This window comes from Equus quagga, chromosome 14, assembly GCF_021613505.1.
Source record: "Equus quagga isolate Etosha38 chromosome 14, UCLA_HA_Equagga_1.0, whole genome shotgun sequence".
Classification (NCBI taxonomy): Eukaryota; Metazoa; Chordata; class Mammalia; order Perissodactyla; family Equidae; genus Equus; species Equus quagga.
The window spans coordinates 96,285,000-96,311,112 of NC_060280.1; the positions used below are offsets into that span (position 1 = coordinate 96,285,000).

General features: G+C 65.3%; 1 protein-coding gene across 2 annotated transcripts; it reads left to right on the forward strand.

The window, feature by feature from the left end:
- The first annotated feature begins 2,209 nt into the window (after window positions 1-2,209).
- REXO1 (RNA exonuclease 1 homolog) lies at window positions 2,210-25,722 on the forward strand. 2 transcript variants are annotated; one of them, XM_046638034.1, is made up of 17 exons: window positions 2,210-2,510; window positions 14,525-16,254; window positions 17,106-17,210; window positions 18,053-18,263; window positions 19,646-19,750; window positions 20,235-20,398; window positions 20,783-20,914; window positions 21,071-21,194; window positions 21,821-21,934; window positions 22,098-22,235; window positions 22,375-22,488; window positions 23,033-23,106; window positions 23,350-23,460; window positions 24,242-24,357; window positions 24,449-24,587; window positions 24,752-24,872; window positions 24,967-25,722. In XM_046638034.1, exons 1-17 carry the CDS (start codon window positions 2,351-2,353, stop codon window positions 25,053-25,055), a joined length of 3,747 nt encoding a protein of 1,248 aa, XP_046493990.1. In that variant the 5' UTR covers window positions 2,210-2,350; the 3' UTR covers window positions 25,056-25,722. The 2 variants fall into 2 exon arrangements, with proteins under 2 accessions (XP_046493990.1, XP_046493991.1); XM_046638035.1 differs by lacking the exon at window positions 19,646-19,750 and having other exon boundaries at window positions 2,211-2,510.
- The last annotated feature ends 391 nt before the right edge of the window (window positions 25,723-26,113 follow it).

Here is a 26,113-nt window from a genome sequence, read left to right on the forward strand (position 1 = left end):
CCCCCCCCCCCCCCCCCCCCCCCGGCTCCTGTGCCCGGTGGTCTGGCCGCTTCTGTGCGGTCCGCCTATTCTGTGCCTGTTCCCACCTGGGAGGGCTCACCTGGTGCGTGGGAGCGCAGGAGTCCCTTGGTGAGGGGGCTTAGCGTCCCCAGGAGCATTGAGAAGCTGGTGAGAGCTTTGAACCCCTCATAGGAAAAATGCACCCCAGATTCCAGCGCTTTCCAGAGCCCCGAAGGCCGGTGGGGCTGCGGTCCAGGGGAGCGCAGACCCTCCCGGGGGCTTCCCCGCTTCTCGCCCCAAGGAAGGTGAGGTGAGGTCCCGCCATCTGGTGGCCGCCCCTGGTGCTGCACCGCCCGCGCTGGCTCCCGCTGACCTCTCCCCAGGGTCCTGGCCTTGCGGCCGCCGAGGTCGCCCCCGACTTGGGGACGCGGCCTTCGCCCTTGCTCGAGGACCCCCTCCCTGTTGCATCCCTGTCGCTCCTGCTTCACCTTGTCTGCTGGGTTCTGCCCCGCAAGCGCGCAGACGTCGCTCCCCGGACCCCTGTCCACTCCAGGTCGGCCAGCTTCTCTGCCCCTTCGTGGCAGGGCTCCTGGAATGTGGGGTCCATGCGTGCAGCCCTGCCCCTCAGTCCCTTGGACACACTCCCACAGCTCGAGGATGTCCCCTCCTGCCTGCTGGATGCAACCTTGGCATGCAGACCCCTGACCCTCCCGGATTCTTCTCCCTCCTCCCAGGCTCAGGTCCTCATCTCTGTGCTCCTGGCACACTCGCATCGCCGTGTGCCGATGACACCTTCAAATCCATCGCCAGCCGGACCTCACCCTCAACTCCACACTTGGGATGTTTCCCACACCTGCCTGGTCCCCTCCTTGCCCTCCCCTCCTCCCTCTCTCCCCCTTGCTCACTCTGCTCCAGCCTCCTTGCTGTTCCTCTAACACCACAGGCCTGGTCCTGCCCCAGGCCCCTTGCATGGGCTGTGCCCTCCGCCTGGCATGCCCTTCCACTTCATACCTACTTGGTTCCCTCTGCACCTTCTTCAGAATTGCTCGAATTCCACCTTTCCCTAGGACTAGGTGGACCACCCTTTTCCCAGCCCCCTACCCTGTTCTGCTTTTCCCCCCACAGCACTTTCTGGCTTGCATCGTCGTACTGTCTCATTTACTTATTTGCTGTGGTTTGTCTGTCTCCCCATCTAGAGCTCCCCTCCACCAGGGTGGGGATCTTGCCTTCTTCACCGATGTTTCTAGCACCGTAGGAGGCATTTGGTAAATATTTGTCGAATGAATGACCGAGGCCAGCGAGCATGGATGGAGCGCTCAAGGAGTGCGAGCCCGGAGGTGACCTCACTAGCATCGTCAAGACCAGGTCACAGTGGGGGGAGGGGTCCTTGGCGATTGCCAGCCGGTGGACCCAGGGTGGCCAGCTCTTCCCAGAGAGGCTGGGAGTTGCAAACAGACTGACATCATTTTAAACACTAGGACTGAAACGGAGCGGGAGCTCACACACACACACACACACACACACACACACGCATGTTCACAGCAGCACCATTCACAGTAGACAAAAGGCGGAAACAACCCAAATGGCCGTCATCTGATGAGTAGATAAATCCGATAAGGTTCAGCATGGCATCTCGGACAAGGCCTGGTATACAGTAGGCGATCAATACTTGGTGAACAGATAAGAGAATGAGAAGAGGACACCTCCTGGGGACCTGAGGTTTCGGTTGCTGACAAGAGCCCAGGTGGGAGAAATGAAGCACTTATTGAGAGCCAACTGTATACCAGGGCGGAGCTGAGTTTTAGAGCGTGAACGGGGTCACCGAGGCGGGTTCCTGGGTACAAGAAGCGCCCGCGGGACTCGCCTAGTCCAGCAGAGGGCGCTTTAGGGCGACATGCTAATGAGACGCAAATTAAACGCAAATGAGCCGTGACCGGGCCCTGAGGGTTGTTTTGGTCAGGCGCGCCGTGGACAGCCCAGGCGCCGCAGGGGCCTGGGGCTCAAGATGGCCGTGCTGCCGCCGCGGACGGCTGGGCGGCGGCGCCAGCGCGGCTCCCGGAGGCCGCAGCAAGGGCAGCCCGCTCCCTCCATCCCTCCTCCCGCGGCCACCTGTCCTGGCCCATGGGTCCGCAACCCGCTTCGGTCCCGCGGGAGTAGGCGTTTCTGATCAGGCGTGCTGCGGGCAGCCGCTCCCGGGGTCCCTTGCGGCGACGTCCCGGGGGCCTCCGGGGGCCTCGGAGCAAGATGGCGGCGGCGGGGTCCGTGAGGCGCGGGCGGCGGCGACCGCGGCGCCAGTGAGGGCCCGGGGGCCCGGGCGGCTCCGGGCCGGGGCCCCGCCGCGGGACGGACCATGCTACGCTCCACCGGCTTCTTCCGGGCCATCGACTGCCCTTATTGGGCCGGGGCGCCCGGGGGACCCTGCCGGCGGCCTTACTGTCACTTCCGGCACCGAGGGGCCCGGGGCCCGGGCGCGCCCGGTGGCGGCGGCGGAGCGGCGCCCCCCGCAGCAGGTAATGTCCGCCTGCCCGCCCTGGGCTCGGCTCTCCGGCCCGGGGCTGGACTCCACCGCCAGGACTTCCCCGATACCCCGTTCCCGGCCCAGCCCCCTCCCTGCACCCTCGCGGGCGACGTCCCCGCAGCCGGGGCCCGGGTCCCCCCCACCCCGGGCCCGGTGCCAGTCGCGGGGCCTCTGTGAGCCTCCGTTTCCGCGAGTGTGGAATGTAAACAACGGGAGGACATGTCCTCCCAGAGCTGTCGGCGAGGGTGGAGGGTGAACGCAGGCCGAGCGCCAACGCTGGCGGCCAGGCTCGGGCCTCCCGCCCCGGCCCTCACTGGCGCCCCAGCGTCCGGGGGGACCCTTCCCGCCGCGCCCCGACCCCGAGTGTTGTGGCCGCCCGTGTTCATTTCCTCGCCGCTTCCCCGGGCCGCGCCTCTGGTCGTGGCCACCCCTGTCTCCAATGGCGGAGTCAAGAGACTCTTATTTCGGAGCCCCCCCTCTGTGTGTCAGACGCGACTGGAGGGGGAGTAAGTCAAACCCACTTGACCGGGACGGGAGGGGGCTAGGCTTCCAGCTTTGGGTTGGGCAGAGAACGCTAGTGGACTGCACGTCCATCGGAGCGGGGATGGCCAGCGTCATGGCAGGGTTTCCTGCGAGCTGCGGGGGATGAGGCAGGGCTTCTTGTCGGAGGTGTGGCGTTTAAGCTGAGACTGAAGACTTGGGGGTGAAGGCGCGTTCACTGTCTGGCTCCACACCTGTGTGGGCCATTGGGCATGCAGAGCCGTTGAGGGGGGCAGACAGATGTGCCCACGGGTCCTTACTGTCGGGTCGGACCTGACCCCCAGCTCTGGGGGGGGCCGGGGAGTTGGCAGGGAAGGGCGGGCCTGCGGGATCCTCCTCGGAGGTGGTGGCACCCGCCTTGTGTGATTTGTTTTTCTTCTCTTGAAGTGAAGTTTCTTGACTCCAGTGTTTTACTCATCTGCATCGTACGTGGTGTTCTGCAAAGAGCCCCCTGACTTCTGGGGTCTTCGTCGTTGGCACAAACAGGGCAGGACCACACTCGTCGCCCTGACCTTCTGACTTGTCTTCGAGTCCATGTGTCGCCTCCCAGCTTTCCTAGTTCTGGAGCATTGATCTCTCTTCTCTCCTTTCATGTCCAGTCTTTTCATTTCTTTCTACATCACAAATGGCCAGTTAGTTTTCAAACGGTCATTTCTGGGACCTTATTTGGGGATATAGTGCCGCGTGCCCTGCTTTCCCTGCCCCTCTCCCCAGGCCATCTGCATGTGCCTTTTGCACCATCTCTGGTGGTGGGAAGGTCTCTGGTTACCTTGGGGTAGCACGCTGCCTACCCTTGCAGAGAGGCAGAGGCACATCCCAGCTCAGCCTCTTTCTTGCTGTGGGGTCTCTCTGACCCTCTGTTTCCTCCTTTGTGGCATGTTCCTGGGGCCGCCCCCTGTGGAGGCCTGGGGAGAGTGTGCCCAGACCTCTTCCTCCCTTTCAGCTCCCCCTGCTCCAGATTCTGACAAGCCTGGTTTCCTGTTGGGTTGGAAGAGGCTGCAGCCATCTAGGCTTTGGCCGGGTCCATTTGTGCCCAGATGTGCACGGGCCAAGCCGCGGTGCCGTGTCTGCCTGGGCTCATTTTTAAGCAGCTGGCAGGGGTGCTAAGGTTCTGGCTGGGAGCAACCTGCAGGTGGGACTTGGGGGTTTCTGTGTGGCCCAGCCCCTCCAACCTTGGGCTGCTGGCCTCTGAGCCTTCCAGCAGAGTCTGAAGCCTGGAGGAACTAGGCAGGGGTCCTGAGCCGTCCAGCTCCTTGTGAGGGCTCCAGGATGCCCGCTCCAAACTTGGCCATGGAGTGCCCAGTTATGGCCGCACACATGTGGGCAGGCTCCCTATCTGTGACCCTCAAACAGTGGCGGGGCTGATTGTCCCAGTTTTACAGATGAGGAAACTGAGACCGGTAGATGGGAAGCCACTCGCTGTGTATGCATGGCTGGTAAGTGGGGACGCGGGGTCGACTCAGGCCTTCAGGCCCCGCCCAGCTCAGCCCCTCCTGCCGGTTCCTAGTGCCCTGCACCTGTGGGGCACACTCGCCTGGGCGCAGTTGCTCTGTTGGGCTCAGTGCTCTGTCCTGGGGCTGCAGGTGACAGCGAGACCTGGGAGAGAGAGAATTATAGGACCTGAGCACTGAAACCTGAGGGCAGGCCAGAGGGGAGGCCTGGCTTATGGTGGATGGAAGCACTGGCCACAGCTGTGTGGCAGTGGCAGTGGTGGCAGCAGCTCCCTGGGTGTCCTTCCCCTGCCGGGCCTCACATGAGGCCCTCGGCTGCCCTGTGGGGTCTGGAGCCCCGAGAGGCAGGCTTGCTTCTCCAGGGAAGCTGCTCAGAGCCGCAGCAGCCGGGGAGGGAGGACGGAGTGGAGAAACGAGCGCTGCCCGCAGAGTGAGGGCTTTAGCTCCTCTGTGAGCTGACGTGGCGCAGGAGGGACAGGCGTCCCGATGTGTCCCTGCCCAGAGCAGACCTGTGGGTGTGCGGCCCCTCAGCTGCTTCCCCAGGGGCTGGTGCCAGTGGATTTCATGTGGGGGGGCTTCCCACCGCCCTGTGACGGTTCCTTCAGACGGAACAAGGATATGCTTCCCTCAGCCCTGCGCCTTCCCAGATAAGCGACTGCCTTGTTTCCCTCCTTCCAGGGAGGGCGTTGGCGGCAGGGGAGGCCCCAGCAGACAGTGCTGCTGCCCTTGGTGTCCCTGGGCCTGGCAGGGCACTTGAGGCCCGGGGACTGTTTTCCTTAGTTGCTGGTCAGGGTGGCCTTCGGTCGGGCCAGCGGGGCCTCCCACTTTGTCGGGGTAGGAGCTTCTGAAGCTGCTTGGAGGAATAGTGGAAACTGCAGACAGCGGGGCCATCCTGGGCCTTGGGGAGGGTGGGTTGACCAGCATCCCTGGCCCCCACCCACTTGATGCCAGGAGCACCCTCAGTATGACAGCCACAGATGTCCCCAGACATCACCTGGTTTCCCCTGGGAGTAGGATCACCCCGGGTGAGACCCTTGGTCCTAGGCCGATGCTTGCTGGGGCCACTTTGTTTTCAAGCATCACCCGCTGCCCCTCCCAGAGAGCTGTGCATCAGGTGCGGCTCCGCCTCCTGGGGCCGGGTGCCAGGCTCAGGGGACTGAAGCTTGAGGAGCCTTCACGCCACCAGTGGGTGGGTGGGTGGTTCTCTTGTTCTCTTGTCGGTGACGTTTCTGTGAAGATGGGAGGAGGGGAGGTGCGGCAGATTTCCACAGCAGTCCTCTCTTTGTAGATGTCCTCAGCACGGACTTCCCCTCTTACGCACCACGGACCGCGGCTCCCGGTGTGAAAAGAACTGGCTCTCTCTTTGTGGTTCCGTCCCACATGCCCAGAAGCAGCCCTTCTCTCCGGGGGCAGTGTCCCAGCTGGTGGAAGCCCGCACACGTTGCCACTCTCCATTCAAAGCACTTTTTTCCAGGACTCAGGGTAGTGTTTATCTTAAAACATTGGAGAATACCAAAAAGTCAAAAGAAAAATGTTTTGTGAGTTGCCCCGAGTCCTGCCAGCGTGCCGTGCCTCCGCCCAGGCTTCGTGACAAAAGGCTTTGTGTCTTTTTCCTGTGGTTGTGGTCCTGCCGCGCCGATTAAGTTGGATTCTAGTTTCTGAGGCTCCACAGTCCCCAGTGAGGCGCAAGGCTGTCCCCAGCCCTGTGGTTCCCACCTCTGGTGGCCCGGCCCCTCTGGACGGCCTGGGGAGCTTTAAAAACCTGCCTTCTCGCCCGATCCAGGTCCGCGCCACTTAAATAAGGATGTGTTTGCATATAGAACTGTTTTGATACTTGAGGATTCTGTGCTTAGTGTCCATCAGTAGAGCAGTGGGTCTCCATGGGGGCGATCCTGACTCCCAGGGGACACTGGGCCATGTCTGGGGACATCTGTGGTTGTCACGACTGGGAGAGCTCCTGGCATCGAGTAGGTGGGGGCGGGGGATGCTGCTGCACACCCCACAGTACCCGGGACGGCCGCTTCTCTCTACACGCACAGATTTATCCAGCCCCAAATGTCAGTGGTCCGAGCGAGACTGAGGAAGCTGGTCAGTGTCCCAGCACTGGGCCTGTGTGTGTCCTTGGGACGGGATGGGAAAGTGGGCCAAGCTGACAGGGGACAGACAGAAGCCCAGAAGAGCACCAGCTCCCCACAGCTCCTCAGGGCCCGGGGACAGAGGCCAGGGAGCCCCAGCTCCTGGATTGGGTCAGCCGGGGCAGTGGAGCCGTCTGGGAGGAGCTCGGGAGGCCTGTGCGGGGTGTTTGAGTGTGCCCCCCTCCCCCGAGTCCTCCAGGGGCTCCAGAGAGGAGGTGGGGGTGCCAGGGCTGGTCAGCCCCTGCAGGGGGGTGGAGCCGAAGCGGAGGCCTTTATGCAAAGAGGCGGCCCAGGAGGGGCCAGCCTGGTCTCCAGCTGGTCATTGTTGCCACCTCGGCCTCAGTTGCCTCTTCTGCAAAATGGGGTGATGGTGTGGGCCTCTTGTGTGTCACGTGGTTGCACTGCAGAAATTCTTTCTCCTGCCCTGCTGTCCTCTACCCGCCCCCGGCCCCTCAGAGGCCCCTTTACAACTGGGCTTCTAGGGGTGAGCAGAGTGGTGGGCGCACAGGCGTTCGGGCTGTTACTCTGTGCCCCCCCGTGCAGGTCAGTGGACTGGTCAGTGGGATCTTTTTTTTTTTTGAGGAAGATTAGCCCTGAGCTAACTACTACCAATCCTCCTCTTTTTGCTGAGGAAGACTGGCCCTGAGCTAACATCCATGCTCATCTTTGTCCACTTTATACGTGGGACGCTTATCACAGCATGGGTTTTGCCAAGCGGTGACATGTCTGCACCCAGGATCCGAACTGGAACTGGCGAACCCTGGACCGCCGAAGCGGAATGTGCGCACTTAACCGCTGCGCCACCCGGCCGCGGGTGGGTGGGATCTGACTCGCAGCATAGAGCGGGACGCTGAGAAGGGGTGGAGGAGCGGAGGAGCTGCCGGTCACGGGAGCTGCTCAGGGCCGATGCAGGGCCAGGCAGCAGTGGGGCCTCCTGGCCGCCCGTCCTCCTTCGTGCTGGCCGGGTCTCCGGACATTCCTGCGGGGGCAGCCTGCGCCCTTTGAGGAAGCAGGCACATGTGCTAGTGATTTCAGGACAATAAGTGCGGCGGCTTCCTCTGGGCACTGAGCTTTCTGGAAGGGTGGGGTGGAGCGCCGGTCCACAGTGGGCTGCGTGGGTGGCAGGCAGGCCTGGAAGCGAGGCGTTTCTTGGGGAGCCGCCCTCCCGCTTGCTGCTTCGTTTGCTGGAAGAGAACAGGGTGGGGGGCTGATGGGGCCACAGTCTGGGTCTGGGGCTTGGCCATTCATAAGCTGTGGCCCTGGCCGGGACACACAGGTGCCCTGGGCCTCAGGGTCGTCTGTAAACTTGGGAGCCAGCCCCGGGGCCCTGCATGGCCTCGTCTGGGACTGTCTGACTCCAGCGCGTGTCTATGGACCGCACAGGGCCCTGGAAGCAAGAAGGGCTGCCCAGCAGCCAGAGCTGGGCTGGGTCCAGGAGAGAGAGCCATTGGCACCTGTGTCTGCAGGGGAGCTGGGCGAGGATCCCCGAGCAAGTGGGTACGTCTTGGCTTTGGAGGATGAGCAGCAGTGTGCCTGGTGCTAGAGGCGGATGGGGCACAATCCAGGACTCTGGGCAGGGAGACCGTGCAGTGAAAGGCCTGGAATGTTCTCATGTTCTGTGGTTCAGAGGGGCGTGGGAGCAGGAAGGAGAGGCTGCCCCCCAGCATCACTCCCACCCCCAGTGGGCCTGGCAAGGGTCCTTGTTGTCACACTGACTTGTAACTTGTCCTTCTCTAGCACAGGCCCAGGGAGTGCCACCGTGGTCTGGCTGGTCCACCCCAAAGACGGGGAGCCCGTTACCTTTCCATGTGGCTGCCAGGAGCTGTCTGTCCTGCAGGGGTGCCTCTTCTGATCACCACAGAGGCCCATGTCCACGGGAGTGGATGTGCTCGAGGCATCGAGGGGCCGTGGCTCTTGGGCGGTATTTCATTTATTCCTTCACTCACTCGTTCCACACACCTTTGCAGACATTTGTGCTGGCCAGCTCGGTCAAGGCCAGGGGAAGAGAAGAGCCAGTGGGTCAGCGTGCTGAGCTGCTGGACCGCAGGGGACAGGGGGAGGCAGGGCCTGGAAGGTGATGGGGAGGGCGTGTCCAAGGGGCACTGGGACTGCATTCACTCCAGGTCCCTCCTGGTGATGCTTGTCCCTGTGTGTCCAAGAGGCCAGGTCCATCCCTGCCCAGCAGACGGTCACGCGTCACAGTCGCATGTCTGGAAAGACCTGTCTCTGGCAGAGTGGCCCAGGGGACCGTCAAGGACTAGCATCGTGGGCACTGTTTCAGGAGACGGGAACAGAGTCCCCGTGCACCGGGTTCCAGCACTGTGCCACCCAAACACCTCAGGCCCCTGGTTCCGCCGGGAGGATGTGGGAGGGCTGCCTGGAGGAGTTGCTGAGACAGAGGCCTCGTGGCCCTCTCTCCTGCTCTGGGCGGGAAGCCAGCGTGGACATGAACGTGGAAGGGGACTGGCCCACCTGGAAGGCCAGCCCTCCGTCCCCCCCTCCTCAGTGCCTGTGTGCAGGGTCAACTAATAAAAGCTACTGATGCTCACGTGTGACCTGGCGTGCAGGCTCTTTCTTAGGGGACGCGGCTGGCCCCCCCTTGCCTTGGTCCCACATCCAGAATGCTGTGAGAGACACAGCATTCATCTCCCCTGGCTGGGGCCTGCACCCCCACCTGGCTTCACTCGGAGCACCGGAAGGTGCTGGGGGCCTCCCAGGAACCTCTGCTGTGGAGGAAGGTGGCCCCAGAACCACCCACTGGAAGACGGGTTTGGGGAATCGGAAGTGCCCCGGGGCCAGAAAGAGTGAGAGAACTCTCTTTTGAAGATGTCCTTATCCAGACCCGGACAGTGACTTGTGTGCCGCGGACAGTCTGCGCGGATGGAGGAGGGCAGAGGAGAGGCCGGCCCCGCAGCCCCAGGCTCCCTTGTCCGTGCCCTGTTCCCAGTGGCCGCAGTGGGCCCTGTGACCGTGGCTTCCCCGTCCTCACTCTGTGCCGCCCTGCAGTTTTGAAGTGTGATGGAGCTCCCAGCAGTCGTGATCCTGGCTGCTTGGCACCAGGCGGGGGGTGTTTCCAGGACAGTGTTGCCCTGTCCTCCTGGGGATCGGGATTCGGAGGGAGGGCGTGCAGCCGGGCAGCCTTGTGGCGGAGGATGCCCAGGGTGGCGCCCAGGGGTACGGAGGGGCCGAGTTGGGTGGTGGTCCAGGTCTGCCGGGGGCCCTCCGGCTTTTCTTTCCCAGAGCCAGCTGTGTGGCGCCTCCTGCCCCCAGCCCTGGCCTGGCGCTGCTTCCCTGCTGGGGGCTTTGGAGCTGAGATGAAGCTCGAAATCCAGGGTCGCGGGAGGGGTTGGGGGGGCTCCTCTGGCCTCATCCTCCTGCCCTGGAAGTGCAGGCCCCCAGACACTGCTCCTCCAGGCACAACCCAGCCTCAGCCGGGGACATGTCTCTGACGTCCCTTCACATGTACCCTCGAGTACCCACCCCCAGGAGCCACCTCGGTTCTCTCCCCAGGTGTTTGGGGTAACCCAGGCAGCCGCGGGGCTCTCCCCCCGGTCCAGAATGAGTGAATGGCCGGGTGCCTTCACCCCTGGGCTTCAGGCTCCTGGCCTGTCCACTGGGGGTGGCCAGACATCCAGGAGTGGGGCTTGAGGGTGTCCTGCTTGGGGGGTGGAGGGGAGGCCCCCAGGAGCAGGGACTCTGGGCCTGGAGGAAAGGAGTGAAGGCTGGCCCCCCTGAGGACCTCAGGGGCTACTCTGCCCCCACTGGGGGGAGGCCGGCCTTCAGGGGCACTGTCTGCGAAATCCCAAGGTCGGGGGTGCTCCGACCCTGTGAGCCCGGCTGGCCTCCCGCCCTGCGTTCTGGCCGAGCCGTGACGGCCACTGGCGGCGTCTTCCAGCACCGTGGCCTCGGTTCCCTCCTCCGCCTTCTAGGCCTCTGCCCCGTAGGCAGCTCGGGGCAGGGGGTCCAGTCGTTCCACGTGACTAGCCCCGGTGTCCTGCTTATCTCTGGTGCAGCAAGGACTCTCTCCCCCATTCGTGCCCACCGCCCCTGCTCAGGGTCGCAGGCTGTGACCGCCACCTGGGTTGGAGGAGTGAGTCCCCACCGGTGTCTTATCAGGGGGGCGAGACCCCCGTGCAGTCGGGTGCTTGTCATCTTTGGGCCTTGGGCCGAGGAGGAGGAGGAGAAGCAGATGGGTGACGGCCAGTCCTGCGAAGTCAGTGCCAGGTCTCCCTGTGGGTGGGGAGCACCCAGGTTTGGGGTTGGACAGACCTCTCAACAGCCACACGGGGCTTAGGAAGCTGCTAGCCCTGGCCGGGACCCGGTCTTGCCGTTGGTGAGGTGGGCTCACACGGGCAGGGCGAGTGTGAAGACCAGATCGGGGAGGCCTGGCGCGCCTCCTCGCATTCATCGTGGGGCCGGGGAGAGGGAGTCAGGCACAGCAGGGTCGCGCACCTCCCCCGCGCAGCTGTCTTGTCTTGTCGTTGTGTTCGCTTGTCGTTAATTCCCGTGTAGCTGGGGCGTGTGCAGCGGGTATGTGAGCAGTTCTGGGGCTTAGGGGGGCGCAGCGGACCCAGGCCAGGGCGTTTCTGGGCAGAGGGAAGGTTCGGAGAGATTGGAGCTGGCCGCCAAGGACTCGGAAAGGACCACTGCCCCGTCTTGTTTGTCTCGCCTTCCATGGGCCCCCACGGGTTCTCAAATTCAGCGTCCCCAGCCCTGGAGCTGGGGCTTTGGCCTCCCCTTGTGGAGGCAGGGAGGCAGGCCTGCTGCTCTCTGCCTTGCTGCATGCCTGCGCCAGAAGCTGGCGGTTGGAGAGGGTGTCAGGATGGGGTCCCCAGAGAGCTGCCCGTGTTACCGGCGCTGGCTCTCTCCTGCAGCCGGAGCAGATCCTGGTGGGTGTCTGGCTGCTGCCTGCACTGAACCCAGCATGGCCGGGCCCAGGTGGGCCGTGGGGCGGGGAAGGGTCTTCCCAAGGGGAACCCCTCAAGTGACCGCCAGGCAGGCCCTTTGCCTTGTGGGTGTCCCTGGAGCCGGGCAGCAGCTGGCACCCTCCTTGCCCCGTGGCGGGGCAGAGGGGAAGTTAGCCCCTGGAAGTGTAGCCCCACAGCCGGGCCTTGGGGGGCTTTTCTAGTCATCCCTTTGCCCAAAAACAGCCCAATTAACCTTGTTTACCAAATGCATGCATGTGTACCTGGTACGCACCCCTGAAGGAGCACCCATTCGGCTCCCTCCACGTTCGCTCCCAGGAATTGGAGGACTCCGCCTCGAGGGTCCCCTGCCTGTCCACATGCTGACGCGCCCCCATGGGTGGGCGGGCAGGGCTCCTGGGGCACTAGGCAGCTGACACACAGGTTCTAGAGTGGCTTCACCAGTTGCGACAGGCCCCCAGGGACCTGGCCCCCCGAAGCAGGTGGAGCAGGGGCCAGGTGTCTCGAACGACGACCTTCTGCATTTGTCCCCTGACCCCCAGAAGCCTGAGGGAACCTCAGCGGGGCCTCCGGGACCCACCCGCTTCAGGGGCCAAGTGCCTGGCGTCTGTGTGCTCTTAGCTTCTAAAACAGTCCAGAGTCCCCCAGGCTGGTGACCTAGCCACATGTCACCATAGCACTGCGGGGAGACTGAGGTCCCCGAGGGGCAGGCTCCTGACTTTGACCTTTTCGAGCCCGCGTAGGGTGGTTTCTTTTGCTCTATGGTGCAGGGGGCCAGCCACCGCCTGGGGCTGAACATACCCCGTGTTGACAGGGCTCCTGGATGCTCAGTTGTGGGGGCTCTGTGCTCGGCTGGACACCCACCTTAGAGTCCGAGCGGCTCAGCTCCCCAAGTGCACCCACGCTTCCCACCTGACGGGGCGCCGGGTTCCTGGGCTGCCTGGGGCCGGAGGGGTGGGGCCGGTGTAACTGCCCTTAGAAAACAGCTGCCAGTGCGGGGCTCCAAGTTAGGAAACAGGACCACCTCTGACCTAGACACCTGGTCGGTCCCCAGAGCCTTTGCGGCCTGCTCGCTCCGTCCCTCCCTTGGGTCTGGGTCCCAGGGTTTCAGGCGGAGGGGGGAAGGGGAAGGCTTCGGCTGCCCTCTGCCCAGAGGTGGGTCTGCTACAGCCGTCTTTGGGCCTGTTGTGGGTCTGGGTGGGCTGGGAGCCCGGCCCTCCATCCTGCTGCTGGGGTCTCTAGCCTTCCCTCTGGGTGGTCCCTTCGCCTTGTACCTCCCCAGGGGTGGCCATGCGTCCTGATCCTGAGCTGTGAGATGGGGACCCTGAAATGCTTGCTCCCCAGCACTGCCTTGGCACTGGCCTGGTGCTGTGCAGACGCCCCACGGGGAGAGCCCCCAGCACCCCCTCCCGCCGCCCCCCATCTATGCCCACAGCCCTGGTGTGTCCTCGGTGCTCCAAGCCGTAGACACACACCTCCCTTCTCTTTTCTAATGTAATCTGAAGTAGAGCCCGCAGTGTGAGCTGGCCGGTGCCCACAGTGAGCCTGGCCCTCGGCCCCGGCACCCAGGCCGGCCCGTCGGGAGGCAGTGGCCACTCTCACTACATGATGCTGCATGCGTTTCTTTGGCTGCGGGAGCCCGTCGCCACACCCGGGTGCCTTCCCACAGCGCAGATGTTCTCTGAGAGTTCTGGGCTCAGAGGTCCCCAGCGGGCCCCCTGGGCTGGACCCAGGCCCGGGCAAGGCCGTCCTCCTGGAGGCTCCAGGGCGAATGGGCTGTTCTGCTGCCGCCCGCCGGGCATCCAGTCTTGCGTGTCACTTCAGCGGTGGTACCCAACCACGCCTGACGGGCTTTCTGGGGACGGGCTCTTTGTACTCCGGGGTATCGGAACCTGCTGTGTTGGAAGGTGGTGTAGAATGCTTTTTTCGGACCTTGGGCTTTATTTGCTCACGTTTTATTTAGAATTTCTGCACCTCTGTCTGTAAGTGAGTCTCCTGTGAGTTTTTGGCCGACGTTGGTGGCCTTGGGGTCATTGGGGTTGCGCTGGTCTCGCAGAATATGCCCTAGAACCAGCTAAGTGGCACAGGAGTGACTTGTCCCCCGCCGCCCTCGGGACATTAAAGGACGCCCGCTTTGCCCTCCACACACTTTGTGTTTTCCAACCGGTGACATTCTTTGACCGTACGACGCCTTTTCCCTTTGCATGCCCACGGACTCATACCACGGTTGGGGTTCTCTCGTTTTCTCTTCAAAGTGTTGTGTGGGTGTCCGTCGTCCACCCAGGACCCCTTTGACGCACTGGACACATCAGTGGTTTCTGTCCTGTCGCTGGCACGCGCATGGCTAGGTGGACTCCCCTGTGGGTGAGAAAGCGTGTGAGACGGAGCCCAAGGCGCCCTCGCCGCAGAGCCCTGCACGGGGCAGGCCGGCCTGGGGGCTCTGCACGCCCCCAGCCCCACCCCGTCCATCGTCTCTGTGCCCTGCCTGAGGGTCAGGCCCTCTGTGGGCATCCTCCCTGCTCCCTGGCTGGAGGAAGGAGCTCGGGGTGGCTTCCGTGTGGGCCAGGTCCAGTGGGGAGCCCACTGCCACCTCACCCCAGCTCCTGGGATCCCATGGTCCTGTCTGTAGGCTCTACCCGCGCCGGTTGTCGTGCACATTCCACGAGCTGCCCCAGCAAGTCCCCAGACCCAGTGGCCTTCTCTGGGGCCCGGTGTCAGCGCCCCTCACCCCGCCATCAGCCTCTGTGGGGTGAGGCCTGCATGGAGGGGTGCTCTGGGAACCTTGACTTGCTGCAGAGCCTTGGTGGGAGTCTGCTGGAGGCCTGGCCCCCAGTAGGTTCTGGAAGGCTGGTTGTCTGCTCTTCCTCGCCAGCCCCGGGGGTCGCACCCAGGCTGAGGCAATGCGGTCGCCTTAGCAGGCCTGCTCACTGCCATCTCCCCTTCTGCCTGTTTCAGGACTTGGCTATGACCCGTACAACCCCGAGCTGCCCAAGCCCCCAGTGCAGAGGGAGAATGGTGCCCTGGGCAGAGAGGACACGCCCCGCTCGGACATCCTGGAGCTGGAGCTGGTCAACCAAGCCATCGAGGCCGTGCGCTCCGAGGTGGAGCTGGAGCAGCGGCGGTACCAGGAGCTCCTGGAGACGGCCCGCGAGCACGGCTCTGCTGAGGCCCCTGCCCTGGCGCCCCGCGGCCCCGCTGCCTGCACCGCCGCCAGCCTGGACGAGGACGCCTTCTCGCTGTCCTTTGACTACAACCCCAGCGGCCGCAGCCTGCTAAGCCCCGATGCCACCTACCAGCCCACCCCTCTGGCTGCACCTGCCGAGCCGGGCAGCAAGTACTCGCTGGCTTCTCTGGACCGGGCTCAGGGCCACAGTGGAGGGGGCAGTGGCGCCTTGGAGTACGTCCCCAAGGCTGTGAGCCAGCCTCGGCGGTACAGCCGCCCCGTCCCCAGTGGCAAGTACGTGGTGGATGACTCCAAGCCGTCCACAGACCTGGAGTACGACCCGCTGTCCAACTTCTCCGCCCGCCTGCTCGGCAGGGCCGGCTCCAAGGACGACAGGGCCCCCAAGCGGCCCAGGGGTGCCCGCGCCCGCGAGCCCTACACGCCCGCACCCAAGAAGCCCTGTGACCCCTTTGGCGGCTGTGACGCCAGGTTCTCGGACTCCGACGATGACGCCGCCGTTGTTCCGAGTGACAGGCCCGCCACCTGCAGCCCCCCAAGAGCCCGAGTGGGCACCGAGAGCAAGGTCCCCGGGAAGCCGGGCTCCAGGGACGGCCAGGAGCCTGAGGAGGGTGGCCCACGGGAGACCAAGGAGATGGCCGTGCAGTATGATGTGGGGGACCTCGGGCAGCCCCCCAAGGGCCCAGGCGAGCCGCCCCCAGCCAAGCCGCCCCTGGCCAAGCCCAGCTCCCCGGCCCAGGCCTCCCAGGACCACAGTAGCCCCAAGGAGGAAAAACCCAAGAAGAAGAAGCGGGGGGCGCCGCCGGCCCCCAGCCACAGGGACGGCGTGCAGAAGACAGACCGTGGGAAGGAGGGAGAGCGCGCAAAGCCGTCAGAGAAGCCCTGTGCGGACAGGAGGGGCCCGCAGGCCGGCAGCCCCCGGCACAGGGCGCAGCGGCCCCAGGGGACCAAGAAGAAGCCATCTCCGGCCACCCCAGTGGCCAACTCAGGGAAAGACCGGCCACGGCCCAGCCCCACCGGAGGGGGCGCCCCCCTGCCGCCCGACAGGACGGGCCGGCTGAGCCCAGCGGGGAAGCTGGTGGAGCGGAAGGCCCGCTCGCTGGACGAGGGCACCTCCCGGGACGCCCCCAAGCTGCCGAGGCGGGCCCTGAGCCATGCTGACCTCTTCGGGGACGAGAGCGAGGACGAGGACCCGGGACCCGCGGGGCCTGGACTCCGGCCCCCCGCCCTCCCCAGCCTCAGCTCCACCTCGGACTCGGACTCGGACTCCAGCCTGGGCCTCTTGGCTGCTGGGGGGCCGCCCAAGCGCCTCAAGGCCTCCCCGCCCGCCTCGCCGGGCCCGTCCTCCTCGTCCTCCTCCTCCTCAGGGGCGGGCTCAGACGTGGACTACGCAGCCCTGGAGAAGGAGGTCGACTTCGACTGTGACCCCATGGAGGAGTGCCTGCGCATCTTCCACGAGTCCACCAGCGTCAAGACAGAGGACAAGGGCCGGCTGGCCCGGCAGGTGAGGGTCTGGGCCCCGCCCCCGAGGCTCCCTGGGCCTGGAGACGGCGCTGGCCGGCGATGGAGGTGCTCGCTCAGTGTCAGCCTCTTGACTCGTCCAAAATTCAGGGACCCTCGTTGGCCACCTGCTGCCTCCCTACGCCCTGTCCAGAGAGGACCCTGACTTCTGGCCCCCGGTGGGGTTCCTGTGGCAGCGATCCGGGTGCCCTCCAGCATAGGGGTACTGGGACCCCGCCATCCCGCTCCCTCTCTCCTCTCCTCCCCTGTCTCCTCGCGTCCCTCCTCCATGCTCCCAAACCGTTGTCGCCAGCCTGGACCTGTCTGGGTCTCCTCGTCTAGTGTCCCCACATGGGCCACCAGAGGGAGCTCGCCTTAAGCAAAGCTGGATATGCGAGGACAGCGCGGAAACCTGCACCTTCTCGGGCACAGGCGGCTTGCAGGGGCAGGGTCACAGGGTCGCACCCTGGGCTCCTGGGTCCCCGAGCACGCGCCCATCGCAGCCCCTCCATTCCCACCTTTCTGAGCCCCTGGCCCCTTCGAGGTAGGGGAGCAGGAGGTGGGGGTCCCAGCATGGCGAACGCAGGGATGGGGCACGTCCGCAGAACCCACCCTCAGTGAGGCCTGGGAGGTGGGCTCAGGACTCTCAGCCTTGGGGGACCTCAGCTTGGGGGGCTGAGTCTGTTTCCTCAGCTGTGAGGGGCCAGGGGGACCCCGTGGCAGCCCCTCCCTCAAGCGAGCCTTACTGCCTTTGCTCATGCCCTCTCGGACCTGGGAGTCCCAGCCTCCCTGTGCCCAGACCAGGGGGTGCCAAGGCTGAGGGAAGCCTTGCTCAGGGATGGGCATGTGTTTCAGCCCCCCAAAGAAGAGAAGATTGAGGACAAGGGCCATTCGGGTCTGACCACTCTGTTCCCTGGGCAGAAGCGGAGAATTTCTCATCTTTCCAAGCAAGGCAAGGAGGTAAGGGTGCACTTGGGGTCCTGGGCGGAGGCTGGCAAGAGGCAGAGGGACCCCCGTCTGCAGAGATGCGGCCCCTGTGTCCCTTCGCTGATGAATTCCTTTGGTAGGTATGTTCCCGGCACTCTGGGTCCTGGCGGAGAAGTGGCCGCGGCCCACGTGGAGTCCTCACGTTGTGCTCAGTGCCGGGGAGGGAGAGGAGGGATGGCCCGGGGACAGAGCCCTCCAGCAGGGTCACACGGCCCCATGCCAGTCCCAGCTCCACGTGCACTGTGTGATCTTGGGCAAATGGCCCGACTTCTGTGAGCCCAGGTTTCCTCCCCTGTGGCCTGGAGACAGGAACAGTTGTGGGTCACTGTGGGGGCAGTCAGAGAGCTAGCACAGGGAGGCTGGGCTCCAGTTGATCCAATCACCAGACCCCTCCCAGAGGAGGGTTCTGGAAGCTGGAGTCCAGAGAAGATTGGATCAAGTGGGATGGGTTGGTGGGCCAATCTAATCAGACCCAGGGATTCCCTCCCACCCTGTGTCTATATCAGGGCTGAGAGCACGGCCTGGGTGCTCAGAAGCCAGGCCTGGGAGAGCAGGGCCCCGCAGGCTCCCTGGGACAGTGAGGCAGCATGAGTTTGAGGGCATACACGCTGAGCTGGTTCCCAGTGCCGAGCCCATTCCCGCTGGGGCACCCGCAAGCTCAGAAGAAGGCGTGGGGGGCAGCCTGCACAGCCCCATCCCCAACCCTGGAGGCCCTGCTGCCCCGCCCGCCGCCCCACCAGCAGCCTGTAGCCCTTGGTAGCCTGCTCTGGGTGCCCCCGACATACAGCCAAGTCCTGAAATTCGTCATTGTCCAGGCAGAGCCTGTGAGGAGAGGCCCGGCGCCGCCCGCCCGGCCCCTGACCGCCCAGGAGGTGTGTTACCGGCGGGCCCAGCAGGCGCTGAGGGCATCAGCCAGCTGGCTCCAGGCTGCCCAGCGGCCAGCCGAGAAGCTGTCCTCCGCCCACATCTCGGCCCCAGGGGAGAGGAAGAGGATCGCCCACATCCCCAACCCCCGCCTGGCTGCAGGTGAGTCCCAGGGCATGGGGCCAGGCCCCCTTACTCTGCCAGTCATGGCTTGGAGGGGGCCCGGCTGGGTCTCGGGGTGCTTGTCTGTAAGCTGGGGCTGAGTCTCCCCGACTGTCAGCAGGGGGCTGGCGTGGGCCTGGTGTGGTGCCCAGCGGCCCTCCGCCTCTCCTGCCTTTGGCGTCTTCTTCCCTTCCCCCCGGGTGTCCCAGACCCGGAGCCTCCTCTGTGCTGGCCGCCTGCCTGCCTCAGAGGCCCCGGCCAGAGGTCTCGCTGGGCTCTCCTGCCCCATCCCTGCCGGCCTGGGCTTGGTGTGCCTGCCTCCCCCAGGCTGCTGGGTGCTGGAGGCCGGCGGGCTGTCGGGGGCTGCTCCGTGTGTGGGCACTGGGCTGGAGGCATTGGGGATGGGGTCAGGGACAGGAGCTGGCCTTGGAACGGGCTGGGGTGCCAGGGCCCACCCAGGCGTGCGAGGTGTTCAGGGGGCAGCTGATCTGGGGAGGGGCCTGGGCTGTTCTGTCTCCTCGTCCGCCCCCAGGGGTGCTTGGCCCCACTTGTTCTTGTCTAGAAGTCCCGTGGGCAGGGCACTCAGTGGCTGAGTCTCTGCACTGGTGTGTCTGGGGCTGTGGAGGTGTGACAGGCCAGGGCCACCAGCATCTCTGCGAGCACGTGTCCCTTGCACATCCGCTTCCCTGGGCTGGGGAGACCCTGCCGTCCGGCCAGCTCCCAGGGGCCAGGGCGTCCTTGCTGCCGTCCTTGAGCAGTCAGCTGTCTGGGCCCCAGGGCCTGGAGGTGGGGGTGCCTCACACAGTGGTCTTGCAAGCACAGGCATCCTCAGCCCTCCCCTGGTTTCGCTGGTACCGAGAAGCTTCTTTGGGCCAAGCTCTCCAGTTCTGGGCCCTCTGTCCCCGGGCACCTGGTGAGCACCTGCCAGGAGAGGCCGTGCGGTGGGTTTCAGCAGCAGTTCCGCCTCAGGGGGTCGCGCTCGCACCTGCTGCGCTCGGGGCGTCCTGGTCATCCGCCATGGCCTGGGACTGTGCCGGCCACACCCCTCGCTGCATAAGCTCGGCCGAGCGGCCTGCGGGAGTCTGGCATTCTGAGATCGGCGGCTGGCACTCCTGAGCCGCAGGGTTGCCCCTCGATCCTGGCGCTGGTTTCCCTTTCAAGTCTGCGTCAGCCTAAACCTGTTCCTCTGCCCCTGGAAAGGGCACGTTCCGCCCAGCCAGCGCCTCCCGTTCCTCTTGCGAGGCCGGGGGGCCCACCTTGGTGGAGGACAGGCTGCAGCTGGCCTGCAGGCACCACGGTCCCCACCCTCCCAGGCGCCAGGGACCTGGACCCTCCACTCTTGCCTCACTCGGTCTCCCCATCTGCTTCTGTTCCTTCGTCAGGGCCAGGCCCAGGGTCAGAGCTGGACAGAAGACCCCCTGCCCACACACATGGGTCACCTTCTCTGGCCTGCTGCCCCGCCTGGAGCCCTGGGAGGCAGCTGGCAGGTGGGCGCCCTCCTCCCGGTGGGACGGGCTGGTTTGTGATGTCATCAAAGGGGGAGGCAGAACACAGAGGTGGCAGTGGGCAGGCGGCTGGTCACAATGCCCGGGCCGGGGCCTCCCCTGCCCTCCTGTCCTCAGCCCAGGAGCCAGGCCTTTCCTCGATCAGACGTCAGTGCCTCGGAGTCGGGGGCTGGAACATGCGGCAGAGGCTCCCCACGCCCCCCGCCACTCACCGGACCCCCCCGCGGCAGCGTTGCCTGAGCCGGTCTTCGGAGCCCCGTTTTGTGTCCCCGCCCCTCGATGGACTTGCCCGAGAGCAAATAGAGCCTAATGTCATTCCACAGCCCTAGTCCCCGACCCCGGCCCTTCCCCCTGTGCTCCAAGATGCACATCCTGCTGACGCTGAATGATCGTGGCTGCTTGGTCCTCTGCAGCTCGATGATGGGCGTGCTCTCCTCCTGCACTCATGTCCCCTGTGCCCCACCAGCCCCCACAGGTGCCAAGAGGACCCTCGAGGCCAGCAGCAGCCAGCCCCCCAATGGCCCCGAGCCGGGCAGCCAGCCCCTGAAGACGCGCACGTTGTCGGGCATGGCGTCCAAGACCACCACCACCGTCACCCCCAAGCGCGTGGCGCACAGCCCCTCCTTACAGGTAACCGCCTGCCCACCCCGAGGGAGCCAGGTACCCCCAGCTCGCCGACATGCCTGGCGGCACAGGCTTGCTTTTCCCTCTTCCCACTTCCTCTACTGTTTTTCCTTTAGTTAATACACTCTCAGAGCAGCTTTAGTTTATAGAAACACTGAGCAGAGAGCAGAGTTCCATGTGCCCCCCGTGCTCTCAGTTTCCCTTCTTTGTCAACACTGATGTGGTCGCCTTTTTGCACCAACAAGCCAGTGGCGACCCCTCATAGTGACTAAATTTAGCCCAGAGTTTGCAGCAGGGTCCACCCTGTGCGTGGTGCCTTCCGTGGGCTCTGAGGAATAATCAGAGGACCAGGCGGGGCGGCCACCCTCTGCGGTTCTGTGTCCCCTCTAGAGCTTAAAGAAGCCCATTATCCCCAAAGAGTTCGGGGGCAAAGTCCCCACCGTCATCCGCCAGCGGTACCTCAACCTGTTCATTGAGGAGTGTCTCAAGTTCTGCTCTTCAAACCAGGAAGCCATAGAGAAGGTGCGCGAGCCCAGGAGCTGGCAGCCGGCTGGCGGGACGGGGGCCGGGCTGGCGCTCGGGCGGTCTCCCGGGGTGTCTCCCTGGTCCGTTGCCCCCCAGGCTGCTGTGTGGGCCCCGAGCCAGGGCCACAGGGCTGAGTGGCGTGTCTGTCCCCAGGCGCTGAACGAGGAGAAGGCGGCCTATGACCGTAGCCCCAGCAAGAACATCTACCTGAGTGTGGCCGTGAACACCCTCAAGAAGCTGCGGGGCCTGGTTCCCAGCGCCGTGCCTGGGCTCAACAGTGAGTCGGGCGGGGCCGGGCTTGCCTGGGGAGGGTTCGGGTGCGCCTGCAGCCAGGACCGGCCCTGGGCTGCGCGAGCCGGGCAGCCGCAACCCTCACGGTGGCCTTTTTGCAGCTCTGAGCGCGTGAGTCTCAGACAAAAGGCGGGGCACGTGTGGCCCGGCTGTCAGCTGCGCGCTCACAACAGCCTCGCCTCGCTGTTAGCTGCCTACTCAGCCAGCGGGGGTCTCGAGAGCCGGGCACCTGCTAATGAGGCGGCCTCTTCAAAGCGCGAGGCTGGCTGGGGCCTGCTCTGTGCATTAAGCCCAGCGAGCGAGCGGGCCCAGGATGCCTCGCCAAGGCTCTTGAAGGGCGCATTAGGCGGCGCTGGCCGGCTCTCCCCATTCTCCTGCTCTCGCCTCGGCCCCCCGGGCTCCTCTGCCCGCCCTCGCAGAGCCCGAGGAGGCCATTAGTTAAATTCTTCCCTTTCGTCTCCGAGGGGGCAAACGCCGGCCGGGCCAAGATCTGGGGCTTCCAGGCAGCTGAAAGCCTCCTGGTCCCAAGAGTTAAGGTGGGGGCGAGGGGGCTGCCCAAGGTCGTACGAGGTCAGGCCTTTAGTCTACCCTCCCTGCCCTGCCCCCTTCCAGAAACCAGCAGCCGGAGGGTTGTGTCTCACGAGGTGGTGCTGGGGGGCAAGTTGGCTGCCAAGACCAGCTTCTCGCTTAGCCGCCTGAGCAGCCCCCGGGTGGAGGATCTGAAAGGTGAGCCTGGCTCCTCGGGGGTCCAGCCCACCCCTGCTCCTTCCCCCGCTGCTCCCCAGAGAGGAGGAGAGGCCCCCCCCCAGCAGCATCGGCCGTGGCTGCCCCCTGCCCGAGGCCCGTCCCCAGCTGCTGTGGGCTGACTGCCTCTCCCGGCTGTCCCCAGGGGCCACCCTGTATGGCCGCCTCAAGGAGTACCTGCTCACCGAAGACCAGCTCAAGGAGAACGGCTTCCCCTTCCCGCACCCCGAGCGCCCAGGGGGCGCCGTCATCTTCACGGCCGAGGAGAAGAAGCCCAAGGACTGTGAGTTGCTTCCCCCCGGGGAAGGCCATCTGGATAGAGGGAACAGCATGGGCAAGCGGGTGCAGACGCAGAGAGGTGTGGGGCCCGGGACCGGCCTGACCCCCCCCTCTTCCTCCCCGCCGCCTGTCCGTCCACACAGCCTCCTGTAGAATCTGCTGCCGCTGTGGCGCCGAGTACCTCGTGGCTGCCTCGGGCCGCTGCGTGCGCGACGAGGAGTGCTACTACCACTGGGGGCGGCTCCGCCGGAACCGAGGTGAGGCCTGGCCGCTGCTGCCTTCTGCGTCCTGGGCCCCGGGCTGGGCCGGGCCGCCCCCTCCACCCGACCCCCTGAAGTTTCTCCTCATCTGTCAGTCTTCATGACAAGAGTAGTAGAAGGCCTTCCTGTCACGCTGCGCAAGGCAGATGAGAGGGAGCCCGCCCTTCCTCTGTGTCTGAGGCTCGGAGAGAGTCGGGGGTGTCCTGGCTGCGGCTGCTGCCTCACGTGGTCACTGTGGTCCCGCTCCGGGAGGGCGCGGGCCGCCTGCAGACCTGTCTCTGGGCAGGGGTGCCCAGGGCCTGGCACAGCAGTGTTCTTTTCAGCGGGCCTCCCTGGGGTCCACGCCTGCATGTGTCCTCACGGCCAGGCCAGGTCAGGGTCTGCTGGCCGTCCCGGATCCTCACCCGCTCTTGGGGCCTGAGGCCCCTCCAGGAAACGGGGCTGGCCGCCCCCGCCGCCCAGGCACACCGGGTGTCAGTGACTTTCTCTGGGCGGCACAGGATCCGTGTGGCGGGGCTCCCTGACGGCTGTCTCTTTCCAGTGGCGGGCGGCTGGGAGACTCAGTACGCGTGCTGTTCAGCTGCTGTTGGCGCCACCGGCTGCCAGGTCGCCAAGGTAGGTCTCTGGCCTGCGAGGTGCCTCCTCGTCCCGGCGAGAGCTGAGGTGGGCGCGGGCCACCCTGAGCTGCCTTTTTCCCATCCTTCGATTCGTCTGCCCTGCCCAGTGGCCTCGGAAGGGCAGGACTGTCCCCAGAAGCCTCTCAGTACCGCCCGGCCCCCAGCCACCTCACCGGCTCTCCCCAGGGTCCTCCCCGCACGGCCCGGCCCCCACCCTCACCTTCCCTTCCCTCCCCGCCAGCAACACGTGCAGGACGGCCGGAAGGAAAACCTCGAAGGCTTTGTGAAGACTTTCGACAAAGAGCTTCCAGAAGATGCGCACCCGGGAATCTACGCCCTTGACTGTGAGATGGTGAGTTGGCTTGGCTGCACTCCAGTGCCCGCGGAGACCCCTCGGGGCCCTTGCTGCTCACGGGGGCTGTCCCAGCTCCTGCCCTGAAGCTTGGAGCCAGTGGGGGTTTTAGGACAAAGAGCGGGTTAAGAGCTGGGAGCAGCCGCCTGCGCCCAGCCTTTCTCCGGGGAGTTGCATCTGCAGCCCCGAGGCGCTTCCCAGCCCCGCCAGTGGCTGCTCAGGAAGGGCTCTTCTCCCTCGACACACACCACGCCACGCACACCGAACCACACGACCCGACACGTACCACACATGCTCAACCACACAGCCCTGTACACCACGTGCACTGTGCACCGCAGCCGACACACACCACACACGCCGAACCACATGGCCCGACACACCATGCAGTCTGTGTGCCATGGCCAACACACTACGCACGCCGTGCACCACAGCTGACACACCACGCACGCCAAACCACACGGCCCAACACACACCATGCATGCTGAACCACATGGCCCACTTTACTCAGGACTCGGGTGGGAGCCAGGGCCCTCTTGGCACTCGGGCTGTGTGGGCATAGGCGCAATGCCGGCTTTAGGAGAGGGTGCCCTGGTTCACGCTGCTGCGACCCCCAGAGGGCAGGCCAGCACCTCTGCCCCCAGGGCTCAGGGACGGGGCGGCCTTGTCCTGAGCTCTGGGCTGTGGCGTCGGGTCTGTGCTGTGCACAGAGGGAGGGAGCGAGGGAGGGAGGGAGGAGGTGGGCTGTGGCGACGTGTCTGAGGTGCGTCCTCCCGCCCCGCAGTCCTACACCACGTACGGTCTGGAGCTGACACGCGTCACCGTGGTGGACACGGACATGCAGGTCGTCTACGACACGTTTGTCAAGCCAGACAACGAGATCGTCGACTACAACACCAGGTGCGGCCCGACCCTCGAGGACCTGGGCCCCCAGAGTCGCTCTGCTCCGCACACGGGCCCAGCCGTGCTAACACCCTGCTCCTCCCACCAGGTTTTCGGGCGTGACTGAGGCCGACCTCACCGACACGAGCATCTCACTACGGGACGTCCAGGCCGTCCTGCTGAGCATGTTCAGCGCCGACACCATCCTCATTGGACACAGCCTGGAGAGCGACCTGCTGGCCCTGAAGGTACCCCGGCCCCCCGCAGGCTCGGCTCCCTGGGGTCCACAGAGGGCGGCTGGGCTGTTGTGGGCCTGGTGCCCTCGGCCAGGGTGGGAGCCGTGGGCTCAGTGCCCGGGCCCCTTCACGCGCCAGCCCCCGGGCCCTGAGCTCCTGGTGCTGTCCGCCCGCAGGTCATCCACAGCACCGTGGTGGACACGTCCGTGCTCTTCCCGCACCGCCTGGGCCTCCCCTACAAGCGCTCCCTGCGGAACCTCATGGCCGACTACCTCAGACAGATCATCCAGGACAACGGTGAGGGCCCGGGCCTGGCCGGGGTTGGGGCTGGGGCTGCGGGGTGCGGGGCAGGCCGTGAGTTCGCCCCTGTGACGCCTCTCCCGCTCTGCAGTGGACGGGCACAGCTCCAGCGAGGACGCCAGCGCCTGCATGCACCTGGTGATCTGGAAGATCCGAGAAGACGCCAAGACCAAGCGGTGACCGCCGCCCCGCCCGCCCGCGCCTCTCCCACAGCCCCGCCAGTCCTTAGCCCCAGGCCTCTTCCAGAACAGTGCAATAAATCTCGAGAGCTAACCCTGTCCCGGCGCCCGGCCGGAACACCCACCAAGAGGACCCCCGCGCCCCACCCCACACCCAAACTGTCCCCCGACCGCTGCCGACTCACGGGCTGAGGCGGCCGCTCGTGTCCCCGTGGGCCACGAGCCACCTGCTCCTGCCCCCTCTCACCAGTGGGAGCAGGCAGGTGGGTGGGCTTGTGGCCATTTGTTTGAGACAGGGGTATCTTTTGTTATTTTGTATTATTATTTTTATTATGTTTAATTTAAACCTGACCACTCGCACAGTTGTCTTCCCGACCCAGAGGAGCAGGACCCTGGTGCTGCCTGCCCTCCTGGGGTCTGGGAGCCGTCAGCCGGCGCCTCGGCAGCCACCGGGACCCAGGAGTCCAGCCGGCCTAGGCCTGGACGGGCGGGAGGGCTGCCCCCAGCCCGCCTGGGCTCCGTGACCTCCGAACCGAGCCAGCCCCCCTGCCAGCCCCCAGGCCTGCAGGTCTTCCCACCATGGGGGCTGTCTCTGAGGGCCGCAGCCCTGAGCGCCTGAGCCTCCCCAGCCCCGGGCAGGGATGGAATAAACGTTTGTATGGATTTTAGACCTCCAGGCGTCTGCGGCTGTTCTTGGTGCCAGGCTAGGACACACTCCCCGTGACCGGGGCAGCCGTGGAGCTTGGTTCGCCTTCTTGGAAACCAGCCCCAGTGCCCAGGCTGCCCCGGTGCCCTGCCATCCTGCCCTGGGGCCACTGTTCCTGAGCAAACCCAGGGTCCCAGTGGCCTCACTTGGGGGCCTGTCACCCTTCTGGCTCCTTTGGGGTGCTGTGGGCAGCGCTGGCTTTGCTCGCTGCTGCACCCGCCCCGAGGAGCGTCCGGGGTGAGGGGCCCCAGCTGGCCACTGCACGCTGCCATCTGAGCAGCTGCCTCGAGGTGGTGGGGGGCAGCTGCCAGCCCCTTGCGCGTGCCCCGTGTTGTGCTGACTTGTGGGTGGGC